Source organism: Puccinia triticina, chromosome 7A (genome assembly GCF_026914185.1).
Source record: "Puccinia triticina chromosome 7A, complete sequence".
NCBI classification, from domain to species: domain Eukaryota; kingdom Fungi; phylum Basidiomycota; class Pucciniomycetes; order Pucciniales; family Pucciniaceae; genus Puccinia; species Puccinia triticina.
This window is the reverse complement of record NC_070564.1, coordinates 1,071,369-1,085,796: the sequence shown is the minus strand read 5'-3', so window position 1 is coordinate 1,085,796 and position 14,428 is coordinate 1,071,369. Positions and strand designations below refer to the sequence as shown.

The 14,428-nt window shown below is 47.2% G+C and overlaps 3 protein-coding genes across 3 annotated transcripts; all 3 read left to right on the top strand.

Moving 5' to 3' along the window:
* Window positions 1–413: 413 nt before the first annotated feature.
* PtA15_7A132 (uncharacterized protein) lies at window positions 414–2,117 on the top strand (the record flags this gene model as incomplete). Its single annotated transcript, XM_053170707.1, has 6 exons — window positions 414–563; window positions 695–1,003; window positions 1,100–1,555; window positions 1,637–1,718; window positions 1,801–1,920; window positions 2,023–2,117. The coding sequence occupies 6 exons, from the start codon at window positions 414–416 to the stop codon at window positions 2,115–2,117; spliced, it is 1,212 nt and encodes a 403-aa protein (XP_053021961.1).
* A 7,870-nt stretch (window positions 2,118–9,987) lies between these two features.
* On the top strand, window positions 9,988–10,215 carry PtA15_7A131 (uncharacterized protein; the record flags this gene model as incomplete). The annotated part of the gene is made up of 2 exons (XM_053170706.1): window positions 9,988–10,008; window positions 10,060–10,215. 2 exons carry the CDS (start codon window positions 9,988–9,990, stop codon window positions 10,213–10,215), a joined length of 177 nt encoding a protein of 58 aa, XP_053021960.1.
* Window positions 10,216–12,200: 1,985 nt separating this feature from the next.
* PtA15_7A130 (uncharacterized protein) lies at window positions 12,201–14,176 on the top strand (the record flags this gene model as incomplete). Its single annotated transcript, XM_053170705.1, has 6 exons — window positions 12,201–12,280; window positions 12,348–12,693; window positions 12,760–13,080; window positions 13,155–13,766; window positions 13,840–14,031; window positions 14,099–14,176. The coding sequence occupies 6 exons, from the start codon at window positions 12,201–12,203 to the stop codon at window positions 14,174–14,176; spliced, it is 1,629 nt and encodes a 542-aa protein (XP_053021959.1).
* Between the last annotated feature and the right edge of the window lie 252 nt (window positions 14,177–14,428).

Genomic DNA, 14,428 nt, shown 5'->3' with positions numbered 1-14,428 from the left:
AAGAGTTGCTGGGTGGCTGTCGGGTCGGGGCAGCTGGAGGTTGTCGGCTACATATTCGGTCGAGGCCGGGGGCTGCCACATATCCTGCCAGCCTCGGCCATGCCCCCAGGAAAACCACGACCAGCATGCCCAGATCCAGAGGCTCCCATCCAAAGCAAGCAAGCATCCCGGTGCCCCGTAAGCTGTCCTGCCCCGAAACTAAAACTGAGTGGATGGAGGTCGTCGGGTAGACCCCGGGTGGGCATGGCCAGTTTGAGTTGGAAGAGCCTGGCGACGTGGAAGACGCCAACACGATGTCAGCACGTCACCACAGAAACATTTGATTTGGCTCCATCTTCCTCGCCTCTATCTCCAGCGCAACTGACTGACGAACAGCCCTCTCCCAATTCCCATAGAAGAAAACTCCCAGGAGTATGGCCAATCCAACCCATCGCCACATCGAACTCCTGTCCATCTGTCTCATCATCTTGCTGGCCGCTTCCACTCTCTTGGCGCTCGATCCTTACAAAACCCTAGGCGTCTCTCGCACGGCTGAGTTGGTCGAAATCAGACGGGCTTACCGGGTTTGTTTGTGTATTTAAAATCTCCATTCTTAAAATGATCGATTTTTTTTTGGCTAACTCATTTCTTCTTCTTCTTTTTTTTTTTTTTGCTTTCATTCAACTAAAATCACTCCCAAAAAATATACTGATAGAGGCTAAGTAAAAAATGGCATCCAGATAAAAATAAGGATAAAGATGCCCACGAAAAATTCTTAAAGATTTCAGAATCGTGGGAAATTCTATCAGATCCGGAAACGCGAGAGATATTCGACAAGAGAGGGGAGGAGGGGTTGAAGAGACATAGAGAGGGGGGCGATCAATCAGATGGATTCGACTTCTTTAGTCAATTCTTCGGCGGTGGTGGTGGCGGCGGCGGTGGACGAAGCTCTAACTCCAAGAAGAAGAATGTTAAGAAGAAAGGACAAACGATGGTCACTGATATGGAAGTCGAATTGGAAGACGTCAGTATCATCCAAGATACCACAATCCTATCTCTCATAGATCCATCATTAGTTCGACTTTCAATAAATATTGACGTCTTATTTTGTTGTTTTCAGATTTACATTGGGCGGTCGATCGAGTTCGAAATCAACCGTCGGGTCCTATGTCCAGCCTGCAAAGGGGACGGCGCACGAAAGCCAACAGATATAAAAGATTGTGAGACGTGTCAAGGTCAAGGAGTGCGGATCATCAGACACCAACTGGGGCCGGGGATTTTCCAACAGATGCAGATGCAATGTGATGCATGTGGAGGCCGTGGCCAGTCGATCACGCACAAATGTCCCCACTGCCATGGAGATCGCGTGATCGAGGAGGTCAACTCGCTCACCCTGGATATCGACCGGGGCTCGCCGGACGGCCATGAAGAAGTCTTCGAGGGCGAAGGCGACGAAGGCCCTGGTTATTCCGCCGGCGATGTCGTCCTCAGAATCCGGATCAAAAAACAGGCCGATGGGGGTTTCCGACGTCTGGAAGAGAACCTGTATTGGAAAGAAGTCCTGAGCTTAGACGAGGTAAATAGAATCCTACGTCCAAAAAAAAAAAAAGAAAAAGGATACCGGAACCACCTAACTCATCTTTGTTAAAATAAACAGGCTCTGTTAGGCTTCACGAGGAAAATCAAACATTTAGATGGCCATGACTTGACTGTCAGTCGACAAGCAGTAACTCAACCAGGTAAACCCACTCATCACTTTCAGCCCACGACTCGACTCGGCTCGAAAATGTTGAACTGACTCTTGGGGGGTTTATTTTTAAGGATTTGTGGAAGTGATAGAAGGCGAAGGAATGCCTCGACATCAAGCCTTAGGATACGGCAACCTCTTCATAGAATTTTCCGTCGTGTTGCCTCTGCAAGTGTCCGGTCCATTTAGAGCCGGTCAGCCCCCATTTCTCCTCTCAATTTTTTCTTTTCTGTGGCGGTGAGATGGAGTTCCGCCAACTCAACTCGGCGTACTCATGTCTTCTTTTTCCTTTCTAGGTCTTGAAAAGTTATTTGAACCCTATAGAACAATCGATCCTCGGAATGATGGCAAGAGTGAATCACCCAATGATGAAAACCATCAGGAACTGTAGTCTCTTTGTTGTTGTTGTTCTTGTGACTCCTGTGTTGGAAATATCATCTGCCTGCATTCTTATTGCATAAGTCTAGGTTTGAGTTTTCTTTCTCTTGCATGTAATTAGTTTGATGTCAAATCTTTCCTTACCTTTACCCCTTGCAATCATACTCTTCTGCTTTGCTCAATACATTAATATCTGGCTGTCAAATATTTCTGTCTCAAGCTCATGACATCACATTATAAAACCTTCTCTTGTCTTGCTGCATTCAGCTGGGGTTTGTTCATTCAGGCCAGATCATGTCTGTGCTTCCAGTCTTGGTTTCTATTTATTTGGTCTGCAACTTAATTTTGGGCCAGTACCAATAAAGGGTATGAAAATTCAAATTCACTTCTCTCGATATTTCTTGACTACTAGTACAGATCACCAAAACCTACTCTTGAGCCCAAATGAGAAGAAAAGTGACCTGTCCCCCAGTTTTTAACTCTTTGTGTCGAGGACAAAAAAAACAGGCCATTTTTCATGATTGAAACGTATGGTACAGGCCTCTACATACAGCAGTTCCGAGAAAGCTTGCGTTTCCGGACCTGCGATTCTGCCCCCCGAACTCGACTTCCACTTCAGCCACATCCCCCCTGTATTCTAGACAGCCCGGGTTATACAGGGCTGAGGGGCCTGACTGGGCAGCCTGGTGCCCGGTCATGCCCCACGGGCGCAGGGGAGCGGAGGACCACTGGGCTCGAAATTTGACGAGGAGTCCAACGGTGCCACTCTCCAAAGCTAAAAGCTAGCTATCACAAAGATAGCTTTTGCACCGAATGCATGTTCCTGTATGGCAATGGCCATACAGGAGGCAATACAGGTGGCTGAAGTTGAGTTCGGGGGGCAAAATCGCAGGTCCAGAAGCGCAAGCTTTCTCGGAACTGCTGTATATGGTATTCAAAATTGCATATGTCACTATTTACATAAAATCATAAAGCCAATTTTGGCTGGGAGATGTCAGTGCGCATAAAACTTTAAGTGACATCTCCCAGCCAAAATTGCAGTTTATGATTTTATGTAAAAAAATCTTATGCAATTTTGAATACCATAATATAGGGTTTGATCTGCAATGTTACACCAAACATGCCTGATCAGACTGCACAAACTCATGTATTGTGTTTTGATAAATTGTTGGACAAACCGAGGCATCCAATGACTTATAGTTATGTGCTTATGCTGCACAGCAGCATTTTTTTCCTTTGGTTTTTGCCACCCACAGCGGCAAATCATGACATCATATGCTTTGCTGTGATTAAGCAGCGGCAAGCGTCCAACCCAATCTGATGACCGCCGACCACCATTGCTGCGCCTTTGCTTGCTTCTCTCGACAACACCGGCCTCACAAATACAAATCACATGATGGGGTTCCGGCCCTACGCTCCCGACACAAAGGTTCATGCCGTCCAAATGGCCCTCGAGGGCCTGTCTTTTCCAGCAATCCGCCAACTTCTTGGATGTTCCATCTTGCAACAGTCTTTTGCTCAATGGCTGGCTCTTTACCAAGAAACTTGGTGTGTGATCAGGGACCCGGATTCTTACGAAACCCGTGGCCAACTGGCAGCCCTCTCTCGAGACGAATGTGCCTTTATGATTGAGCTTGTACGACTCAAACCAGGCTTGTTTCTGCATGAGATTTGAGAGAAGCTTTACGGCTCCACTGAAGTCCTTCTCAGTACCGCAGGCGTTCACCGCAATCTTGTCAAACGTTTGGCAATCACTTTGAAAAAACCGGAAACAAAAAATATTCGCAAATGCCTGGTCGCCAAGTATTCATTCATTGAGTGTATGAAATTTTATCCAGCCAAGTTCCTGGTGTTTACAGGTGTGTATATCCCCCAGCCTGTCTTTTTTTGCTCCCAAAGCTGACAGTGTTGGATCCTTTCTAGATGAAAGTGCCTTCTGCAACAAGGATCTACTCCGATCACTTTCCAGGTCACCACGAGGCACTCCCTTGGAGCGATTCCTCATCAATCAGAACGCAGACCGGCTCAGCCTTCTGCCAGCGATCTCGATTGAAGGACTGGTGAACCTTACCACGACGTTTGAGACATTCACTGGGCGCCGGTTCAAGCATTTTTTGGAATATGACTTGGTGAGTCGCACCGCTGCCAATGTCATCTGGGTGTCCGCTGACCATCTGCGTATCTATAGCTCCCTCAAATGAACCGCTACCCTGACGTGAACTCTGTCGTTGTATACAATAATGCTTCATACCATTGGGGCAAGCAAGTTCAAGTGTTGTGCAATGCTGCTGGAGTCCGACTTATGTATCTGCCAACATACTGCCCGGAGTTGAATCCGATCAAGCTTGGATTTGGAGCAGTCAAGCAAGAGCTGCAATCATCACAGATTTTGACCCGCTCTGACAACCCGGAATGGGATATCGTTTGAGTTGTCACCGAAATCATGAACACACGGAACTGCAATAAGTGGTACAAGCACTGTGGCTACTGTGTCCCACCACAGTAGCCACTTTTTGGTTGTAATTATAGTTTATATCACTAACATTATCAACCCTAACACCAGGAAAAAACAATGATCACTTGTCTGCAAGTGACATCAAAAAGTACAAAGGCCCCTTTGTACTTTGCTATGTCACTTGTTGGCAAGTGATCATGCTTTTTTCCTGGTGTAAAGTACTTAACTGCATTCCCTTACAAAAGTTGTAATACTGTTCTTTGCTTGTTTTGAATCTCACTGATTATTGCTTTACTCTCTTATATAAGTAAAACTCTTTCTTGTTGAAGCCGAAAGATCTTGCCCCGGAGCAACATTGGGTGGCATACAAGTTTGGAACAGAAATAAAGAATTTCAATTGAGTTGGATAGCAAAGTGTCTTTTTAAGAGGAATGTCAATTGGGATAATACAAAATTGTTGAGCGGAGCATTGGAATCAAGAGGGTAGGATTATAAGGCTAGGTAGATATGTATGGTATACTAAAACATAATCAGATTTGAGCAATAAGACTAGATGATCAAAAGATGGAAGCAGAATGGTTAAAATATACAATCAGGTCAGGGTAAATTGCTAAGACTCAACAGGGCTGGCTGAAGCAAGGGTATCATCCTATAAAGGAGTCAAAAATAGAAACTAGAGTCCATGTTTAATTTTTAACAATGTGATTTTTGAATTTAAAGACATTGTCGCGTAGCTGAGCAATTATACCATCACTCAAGCCCCATTGAGCCATCTTTCTGGCAGTGATGCTTGTTGTAAGACTCAAAAGTGTTCCTGAGAACCTTTTGCTGAATGGAGAAGGGGATGATGGAGGTGCAAACTCTGCCCTTCTATACTACCAGAAAACAAGACCCACCAAGGTAAGCTTGGCAAGTTTTAATGAAGTGATAGGGTTGGTTGGTTCAAGATGAGCTTGTTGATGACACTGAATAATTTGTTGATATTGTTATTGTAAGGGTTGTTATGTATGTAGGTTGTTAAATGTATATAAGGTTGTTTATGTAAATGTTGGGGTGACTGTAATACTGAGGTGAGAGATATGAGAATATGAGAGTGAGTTCAGTTGTTATTGAGTTGGTAAGGGTTGTTATAATGTGTAGAGGGTTTGGATGGTATGTAATGTTGTGGGGTATGTGATAGGTGGGTACTGAACTGAGGGAAAGACAACTGAGGGGGGGGGAGAGAGCTCCTTATATAGACAAATGTGAGGGAATTTAGCTACAAGGAAGCCCTGTATGAGGGATTTTAGCTGCAGGGAAACTGGATGAGTGAATGTGGTTGGTCAGGAATGTACATGACGTGTAGAAGGTACAAACATCTGAATGAGTGACTATGATTGGTCAGAACATGAGGGATTTAATGTGGTACTTCTATGATGTTGCCTGCAGCTGTCAGTTGTGAAAATCCACTAGTTTAGAATGTATGTATATACTATGCAGTGTAAATGAGTATGTGTAGCTGTCCTGCAGCTGGGTTGTGTATGTAAACGTGAGGTTGTAATAGGAGGTGAGGTGTATATGTAGCTTGGAATGTAACTTCTAGTCCTGTAGAGTCCCGTCCTTGCGCCATAGTCCATGATTTCTGATGAATGTTATGTAAAGAAAAGAAAACAGAGATTTTTTTATTTTTGATGTAGTGGAACCTTTCCGTCTACAACATCGTCAAAAGGAACATGTCAGGATGCGTTACATCTTTCTCATCAAGTACCGCCAGGACCTGATTGCGCTTATTGGGACGTATCTTGACAAAGTCAATATATTCCTGGAGTAGCTGCTCATTGGGTTCGATGACAGAAGCAGTCGAATCAGCTGATGGGCTGCGGTGGCAACGGCCATCATCAAAGTCAACAGTGTTGAGATTTTGTTTTTTGGCCAATGATAATTTCTCAAACTTGATGTTGGCCGGGGGTGCGCGGATGTTCACTCCCTTGACTTTTTGGATCTAAAACCAATACAATGTTTAAATTCAACAGTTGATACATCAACTAACAGCTTTGAAGATACTCACTATGGCTTGAGCCCACTTCGTGACCACCCCGCTGGTCAACGGAATGTAGCGAGTCGGGTCCGCTGGATCAATATAGACAGGCATCCGGGTTTTGTACTTTTTGTTCGGCAGGTGGCTTGCATAGATCTGGTTCATCACAACATTTCGGGCTTGAAAATTGGTCGGTGCAAGATCTTGGACCGGAGGGACATCACTCAAGCCTTGTGAGTTCGATCCACTTGCCTCAATCGCAGCCCGCTGAGTTAGAAGGTGATGTTGGAAAGCAACAGCAACCTTCTGTTGTTTCGCTTTTGTCACCGGATTTTCCATAACAATCTCCAATGTTGCCGGCGTGTGGTCAAGGCCAAGGTCCACCACATATTTCATCCATTTTTCAAACTTTTCATCGTCGTTCAGAGTCTGTTTAGCTGATTTTTTATATTCAGGGGTAACCTTCAGACCCATCGATATTTTCCAATCAATCTCTGAATCCAAAACTCCCGAAGCTGCGGGATTGAGTATGAGATCGCCAGCGCCGGCGGAATCTTTGTTGCACCCCACTGCAATAAGAGTTCAAAATTCCTCGCGACTCATCAATCCAGCCGAGACGGTGACCTCAAAAGACTTTTGACGTGGCTGAATTGTATTCCATGCGTCCTTCTGACCCAGCTTGCAGAAGAACAGCTTAAAGGACGTGGTGCAGTGGATTACCTGCTGCTGCATGCAGAAAAACAAATAAAAATTAACATCCACATGGATGATTTGGAAAAGGCTAGAATGCTCTGGACTTACAGTGATTCGAGCTGGTGGCAGGCCAATTTGGCGAATGCGCCAGAGCTCGCTAGCAGAGAGGTACCCTGGGGGTGGGTCTTCCCTACCAAACAGATCAATTCCAAATCGTGACATCTGTTCCGCTGAGTCTTCAAGGGTATGGTCTATTTGACCGTGGTGGAGGGGCGGATGAGGGCGGATGCTAGTTGACCGCTCTGCGCTCTGCGGGTGCATGGTCTACTGGCAGCTGTGTCCAAGATGATCGTCAATGACAACATCATGGCCTTGGAGGGGTAAAAACCAAAGGACAGCAATGGTGGAGAGGCTTGAACCTTGGGCAAAAATCCAGGAAAATCCTGCAGATCCGTCCAAGGATTCTTCAAAACACAATACGCAGATGTACGCCCATTGCCAGCTTGCCCCATGACAGAACGCGCCTATGTCAACACTTAACTTGCCCACTTTTAAGCATGTCACGACTTAACTTGCCCACTTTCAAGCACGTCAGAGCATCTCCAGCAGAGCGGGGATGGGACCCACGAGCTATAGCCGGCCTGGACCACCTTTCACACCACTGTCTCAGCTGTTTCACAGCAGCTCCACAGCAGACTGGCGATCACACCGGGGGTGGATAGCCAGATTGCCCTTCAAAACAGCACCAGGATGAATTCAATCGAGTTACTCAACTTCATGGACAACAACAACAACTTCGTGGCCTACCACACATTTGATTGAATTATCTCAGGCAAGCGCGATGAACCTTGAAGGGGAGGAGGATCCACTGTTGGCCGACAAACAATCAATCGTGAACACTGCAAAGGTGAACTTCAGCTTCACAAAGATTATTTTTCTGATAACCCGTCATATCCGGAAGAAATTTTTTGCCGACGATTCCGAATGCACCAAAGCTTATTTGTCCAAATTCTCAATGAAGTTGTGGCATACAATCAATATTTTGTCCAGAAGCGGAACGCCGCTGGTCAGCTTGGGTTTTTGCTGTATCAAAAGATATCATGCGCCATGAGGATGCTTGCTTATGGCTGCAGTTTTGGTCTTTGGTGTTTTTTTGTTTGCAGGCTTGTTGGCTTTCTTTCCTTGAGTGGGTTGATGATTTTCAACTTGTGGAGACGGTGTTCTTGGTGGAGGGCTAGGAGCAGGATCTTGCAGAGTTGGATCAATCATGTTGTTGGCGCGGGTGATGACTGGCAAGTGGGCGATGTCTGGTGTGTAGCAGCCTGGGTCCCGGGTGGCGATGGGATGGGGTTTGTAGTCAGCCGCGGTCTGGGATGGGATGGACCTGGATTGATCACAGGTCGTTTAACGAACTTAGCTAAGTCCCTTGATTGGAGGTGCGCGAGCGCTGTCGCGAAGCAATCCTCCGAAGGAGGGACTTATGCCCTACCTCGCAAATGAGTAGGCAGCAGATGTCTGTTTTCAGCCTTTTTTGCTTGTCCCTCCGTTGAGGCTATGCAAGGACAGCTGGGGCCAAGTCAGCTGCTTCAAGAAATAGCCAAGAAGCATGGCTCTCTGCTGGTATCTTTCTTTTACCTGTAACACATGAGCTTGATTTTTAAAAAAATAAATAAGAGCTGCTAGGTTTTGACAGGTGTCAAAAGTATGGCTTTGACTGAGGCCTGTTTGAACAATGCCCTCCCAAAACCCATGAACTCCTTTTTGTTTCATTTGGGATTCAAGAGTGTTTTTGGAGGGATCCGACCTCAGGAAGGTGGAAAGTGAAAGGGCAGATGTAGGCGGACAAATCTGTCTGCTCAGATTTTTGATGGCTTTTACTTGAGTTGAGATATCAAGAGTTGAAGATTTTGAAAATTTTCCCCAGCCAAATGGGATTTCTGCTGCCTACTGTTTTGCGACTAGCTTAACTAAGCCTCTTGAACGGAGGGTCCGGGGAACCCCGCCCGGAGGGCTCTCCGCAGGAGAGGCTTATGAGTTATGTCTTGATTTAAGCAGGAGCAGAAAGGATCTGCTACACTAAAAATCCCAACCAATATAGAAAAACTGAATACACAGAGCTGTAGGTTCTGTTCTTGCAAGGAATTTGAGCCACTTATCTATCTTGTAGCCAGAAAAACAACTCCTGGAGTCCCAAACAAGTGGAGCCTCATTTGGAAGACTTGTGCATTTTTGATCTTTTGAAAAGGTCAACAGATTGAGATAGAAAAAATCTGAGTAGACCAAAATGTAGAGAAAGAAAAGTAGCATAGGGTACAGATAGGGCATATTGGTGGAGAGGCTGGGGGAGGAGCTATAAAATTTTTAAAAACCTCTCAGCCAAATGAACTTTCTGCTCCCGCGTAAAATTTGGGATAATGCACAAGTCCCTCCCTGCGGGAGGGGCGGCTTCGCCGCCAGCCACAGCGCTCCCACCAGGGGGGACTTGTGTTAAGTTAGGTTTTGCGAGGTAGGGCGTAAGTCCCTCCTTCGGTGGGTCGCTTCGCGACAGCGCTTGCGCGCCTCCGATCGAGGGACTTAGCTAAGTTCGGTCGTTTAATGGGTCTGCTGGACCCCCGAAATGTGGAGTGACCTGCCAAACGAGTCCAAAACTCGCGCGGTCCAAGCTCTGCTGGAGATGCTCTCAACACAGTGTTGTTTTTGGTGAATATAATTCATCAGATGTTATTTGTCGACCCACAAGTCAGCACAGGTCAGCACGAAAGTGGTTATGATGTCCGTTCCTGGAGTCAGATTGTCCCCTATACTGTATTGCCCCAACTCCTCCCACTACTCGAAATATTCCGGATCACCCTCTACGCAGCCCTCCACGTAGCTATGCTGGACAATCGTAGACCTGGCTGTAAACGCCAACTTGGAGTAGCACAAGCTCTCTTCCCCTTTCGTTAACCTATCAGCTCGAGTCGCAGAGACGCTACCAATGTATTTTGACTAAAATAATAAAATGAAACCTCAATGGCATAGGGTATTGCTTTTTTGATGAGGATGATCAGAGGGTAGCATCTCAGCCCCTGCTATTTATGTATTCCTCAGCAATAGTGGCTCATGTGCAACTTCAGGCATACGCACGCACAGATATGTGCTCAAATTTCAACAGATGATATGTATTCTTTTTATAGCTCACCGAGGCCCTTCCCAGGTTGATCCTGATTATTTCTAAATTCTGCGGTGGGTGATCTGAAATCCGCACCATTCACGAATCAAATCTTGTACAACGTTCGCTCATCACCAGATTCCACTTGAGCAAAAATCCCACCAGGACACAAATCCAACCAGAAAGCTGGCGACTCTGCAAGTTCTTTCCGAGCTCAGGGACAATGCAACCTTAAAATGACCATAGATGATCTGTATACATACGCAGGAATCGCAAGACGCAAGCATCCAACTCCACTTCTTTCCTTGATCAGGGTCATCGTCAGCTCAGAGACCAATGAACTGGTGCCTTTAGTTTGGCCTCAGGACTGTGATGTCACCGGTGGGCTGTATTGGATCCTGCCGGCAGTCACCCAGCTACATACTGACGCTTCATAACAGCCACAGGATAGCCCTGCAGGAGGAATGTCACTCCCAAAAGCAAAAAATGTGAATCACACTTGATCGCGAGTGACGGCGATTGTAGGAGCTTGTACCCAGCGACAATTGTCTTTCCTGGTGCTTCGATCATACAAACGTGGTACATGGAACTGCGTCATTGCAGGTGGATGCCAGCAATTATCCATGGAACCCAGTTACAGTAGAGTGTTTGCCTCCGAAGACTTTCTCAAGGAAACTTCGGCCGAGACATGCATTTGCATCCAATCGACGGACAACCTCAGGATGTAACTCTATTTCACTATATCGGGAAGATAACCCATAGATCTGTTTTGCACCGAAGACACATAGGATAGCCAGCTGGTTGCCCTTCTCAGTCCAACACATCGTGCTGGCTCGGGCAATCCGGGCTAGAAAGATGGAGGCAAGACAATTGGAGTAAGATGTTCTTGAAGCGGGACAAAGGCCGGGTGATTCTTTATGGCATTGTTCAGTGGGGCAGGGCCAGGGGCTTTCCAGGACTGGACTGTCTCCAGGATCTGTCTGTGAGCTGGGCCACTTTCCCAAATAAAACAGCTGTCCGTGAGCGGGCTGGTCCACTCGTCCGTTCTGTTTGTTTCCGGCCTGGGCCTCAGGCACAACCTGGCTGTAGCATCAGCTCCAGCCAGTAGCTACCGGGTAGGCCACACCCTTTGATTATTCGCCATTCATGTTTTGCTATAAATTGGCGCCGACTCGGCCCATTGCAAAAGGATCCACAACGTCCTTCATTTAGATTCAGAAATCAGTTCCTTCAAAGCTCAACGCTTGCCCTGTATCCCAACTCTCTTCTACCGTTGCGCAAGGGTGTTTGTATCCTTCAGCATTCGGCACTATCATCTATATACTGAGTCATCACCAGATCTACCTTTCTTTGCACCGTCTAACGCAAATCCGCTAACGTGAGCTCGTCAGTCTATTACCCTCCGGGACGTTCTACTTATATCTATGCGTGAGGTCTATGCCTCAGTCGCCCCGTGCCCCAAGGGCACGTTTGGTCTGACCCTCGATCAATTAGCTAACTTCTTCCCTCAATAGCCGTTTCTTCACAAAGGTAGGAATTCTTCTTGACCACAACCCCAGAAAGCCTTCTTCCCGACTTCCGTTGTGACTCGTCCAAAACACAATCCTTCACTATCCTAGAACCAAATCGTCTTATTTCCGGTAAGCCGCGCGCTCTTCAGTTTTGTGCCTGAGCTGCCCTCGTATTAATAACTCGTCCAATCCGCTTCCTCTTTCCTCCCTTTACCCATCGCCCTCGTTCATTCTTTCATTTTGCTGGCGATTATTCCAAGACCGACATCATGTCTACCACACTCATCAATGTCCTCATGGCCATCTGCCTGGCCACTTCCTTGCTTCCTGTCGAAGCAGTCCTTGTACCGTAAGTAAACCGTGAATGTCAACTATCATAATTTTTTCCCTTCCTCTAACGCAGACTATCATGCTAGTCATTCGGCGAAATTGCATCGTCGTCTCACCTTTGTAGCCCAAGCCCCACCGGCCAATTGGGCCAGTGCTTCCTTGGAGGACTACCAGCAGTATCATTTTCGGTACCTGGCTCTCGGCTGTAACTTACGTAAAGGGCAGACTTTCTTCGATACCTGCTGTCACCCTCGTTTGAAGACCGAAAACCTCAAAGATATCCCGTTGGAATGCAACCTTGATGCTGAGAGTATGGTTAAGGCCCTTTATATCTTGAAGTCTAGCGATGTCACTGGTAACCTCACAGCTGGACAAGAAGGCAAACCGGTATTCATCCCGAACGGCACCATCCGAGCTCTCGAATCCGCCGGGGTAAGTCACGCTCTGTCACTCTTGCAACATGAAAACCTTACTAATCTCCATCATTGTATCAATTAGGGCTGCAATACCTCCGATGTGCCTACAGCTGCCCAGCTTGCCCAGTTGGCTGAAATTTCGCGTCAAGTGTCCCTTTTGGCCAATTCCTCACACTTCGCCAACGTGTCTCATTCCTTAAACTACACCATGAACAGCACCGACTTTGGCAACCTCACGTACTTTTTGAACTCCAACATTTCTGGGATGGCCAACATCACCCAGTTCTTACCAGCCAACCTCACTCGATTCTTCAATGCTAGCATCGCAAACATCACTGCTTGCAAGGCTGTCAAGGTTGCCAACCAAACCGTTGTGACTGCCCCCAAGGAGCTCGATGCTAATGTAAGCCCAGTAATACAATCCGCGGAGTATAATTTTCCTCTGCCCAGCTGATATCTAATCTCAATTTCTTTCAGGCTGCTGCTAAGGTTGAGGCCCAGCTGCCTGTTGCTCCCGTGCAATTTGTTGATCACTCTGTTGACATAAAAGCCGCCGATGCAGCTGCCGCAAAAGCCAAGTCTGACGCAGATGCAGCTGCTGCCAAAGCCAAATCGGATGCCGAGTCCAAAGCTGCGGCCGACGCGAAAGCTGCTAGCGATGCCCAAGCCGCTGCCGACGCAAAAGGAGCCGCCACCAAAGCTGCCAAAGATGCTGCAGATGCACAAGCCGCCACTGACCGAGCCGTTTCTGACAAAGCCGCCACCGACAAAGCCGCCACCGACAAAGCCGCTACCGACAAAGCCGCCGCTGACAAGGCCGCCGCAGACAGAGCTGCCGCCGATCAAGCTGCTGCCGACAAAGCCGCCGCAGATAAAGCCGCCGCCGACAAAGCTGCCGCCGACCAAGCTGCCGCCGACCAAGCGGCCGCCGACAAAGCGGCCGCGGACAAAGCTGCTTCCGAAAAGGCTCAATCGAAGCCTGCGAAATCCGTCCTTTCGGACGTCGGCTCTGCTGCCGGAAACGTTTTGAGCGGACTCTCTCAAGTATTTGGAGCTGACGGTGGGGCCAAGGCCACCTTCTTTTACCAAGTCAGTTTAGGCATTTCTTTGATTGACTATCATAGCTAGTCGCTAACCACAATCTTGTGTTCGACCATCGCAGGAAGGAGGAATCGGCGCTTGCGGCACTGCCAACTCTGACAGCACCCCCTTGGTCGCTTTACCTCCAGGTTTATACGCCAACGGTGCCCACTGTGGAAAAGACGTGATGATCATGAACACTGCCAACGGGAAGTCAGTTACCGCCAAGGTTCAAGACATGTGCCCCGGTTGTCCCTCACCCACTTCACTCGATGTGAGTCCATTCTCGAATCATTAAAACAAAAACTCAGCATTCCTGACTGCTAAACGTTTTTTCACAGATGTCCACTGGAGCTTACAATGCCATCGGCGCGCAAGAAACCGGCGTATTACCAATTCAATGGGGTTTCATCATCTAAGAGTGGAACATCATTCGAAGTACCCTGCCATGTATAAATCGCAGGTGACTCAGGTTCCATGAGAATTGATACGTCCACTCATCTTCCGAAAGCTACGCGTCTTTCTTGTACTATCTTTTCTTTTGGGAGCCAGGGAACCACTCCCCTGGGCTATGGTTCCAGTATCAGTATCTTAGCCACTTGTACACTTCGTCTTATTATCGTTATCATTATCGTCAAATTACTATCATCATAAATCACAAACAAAATTGT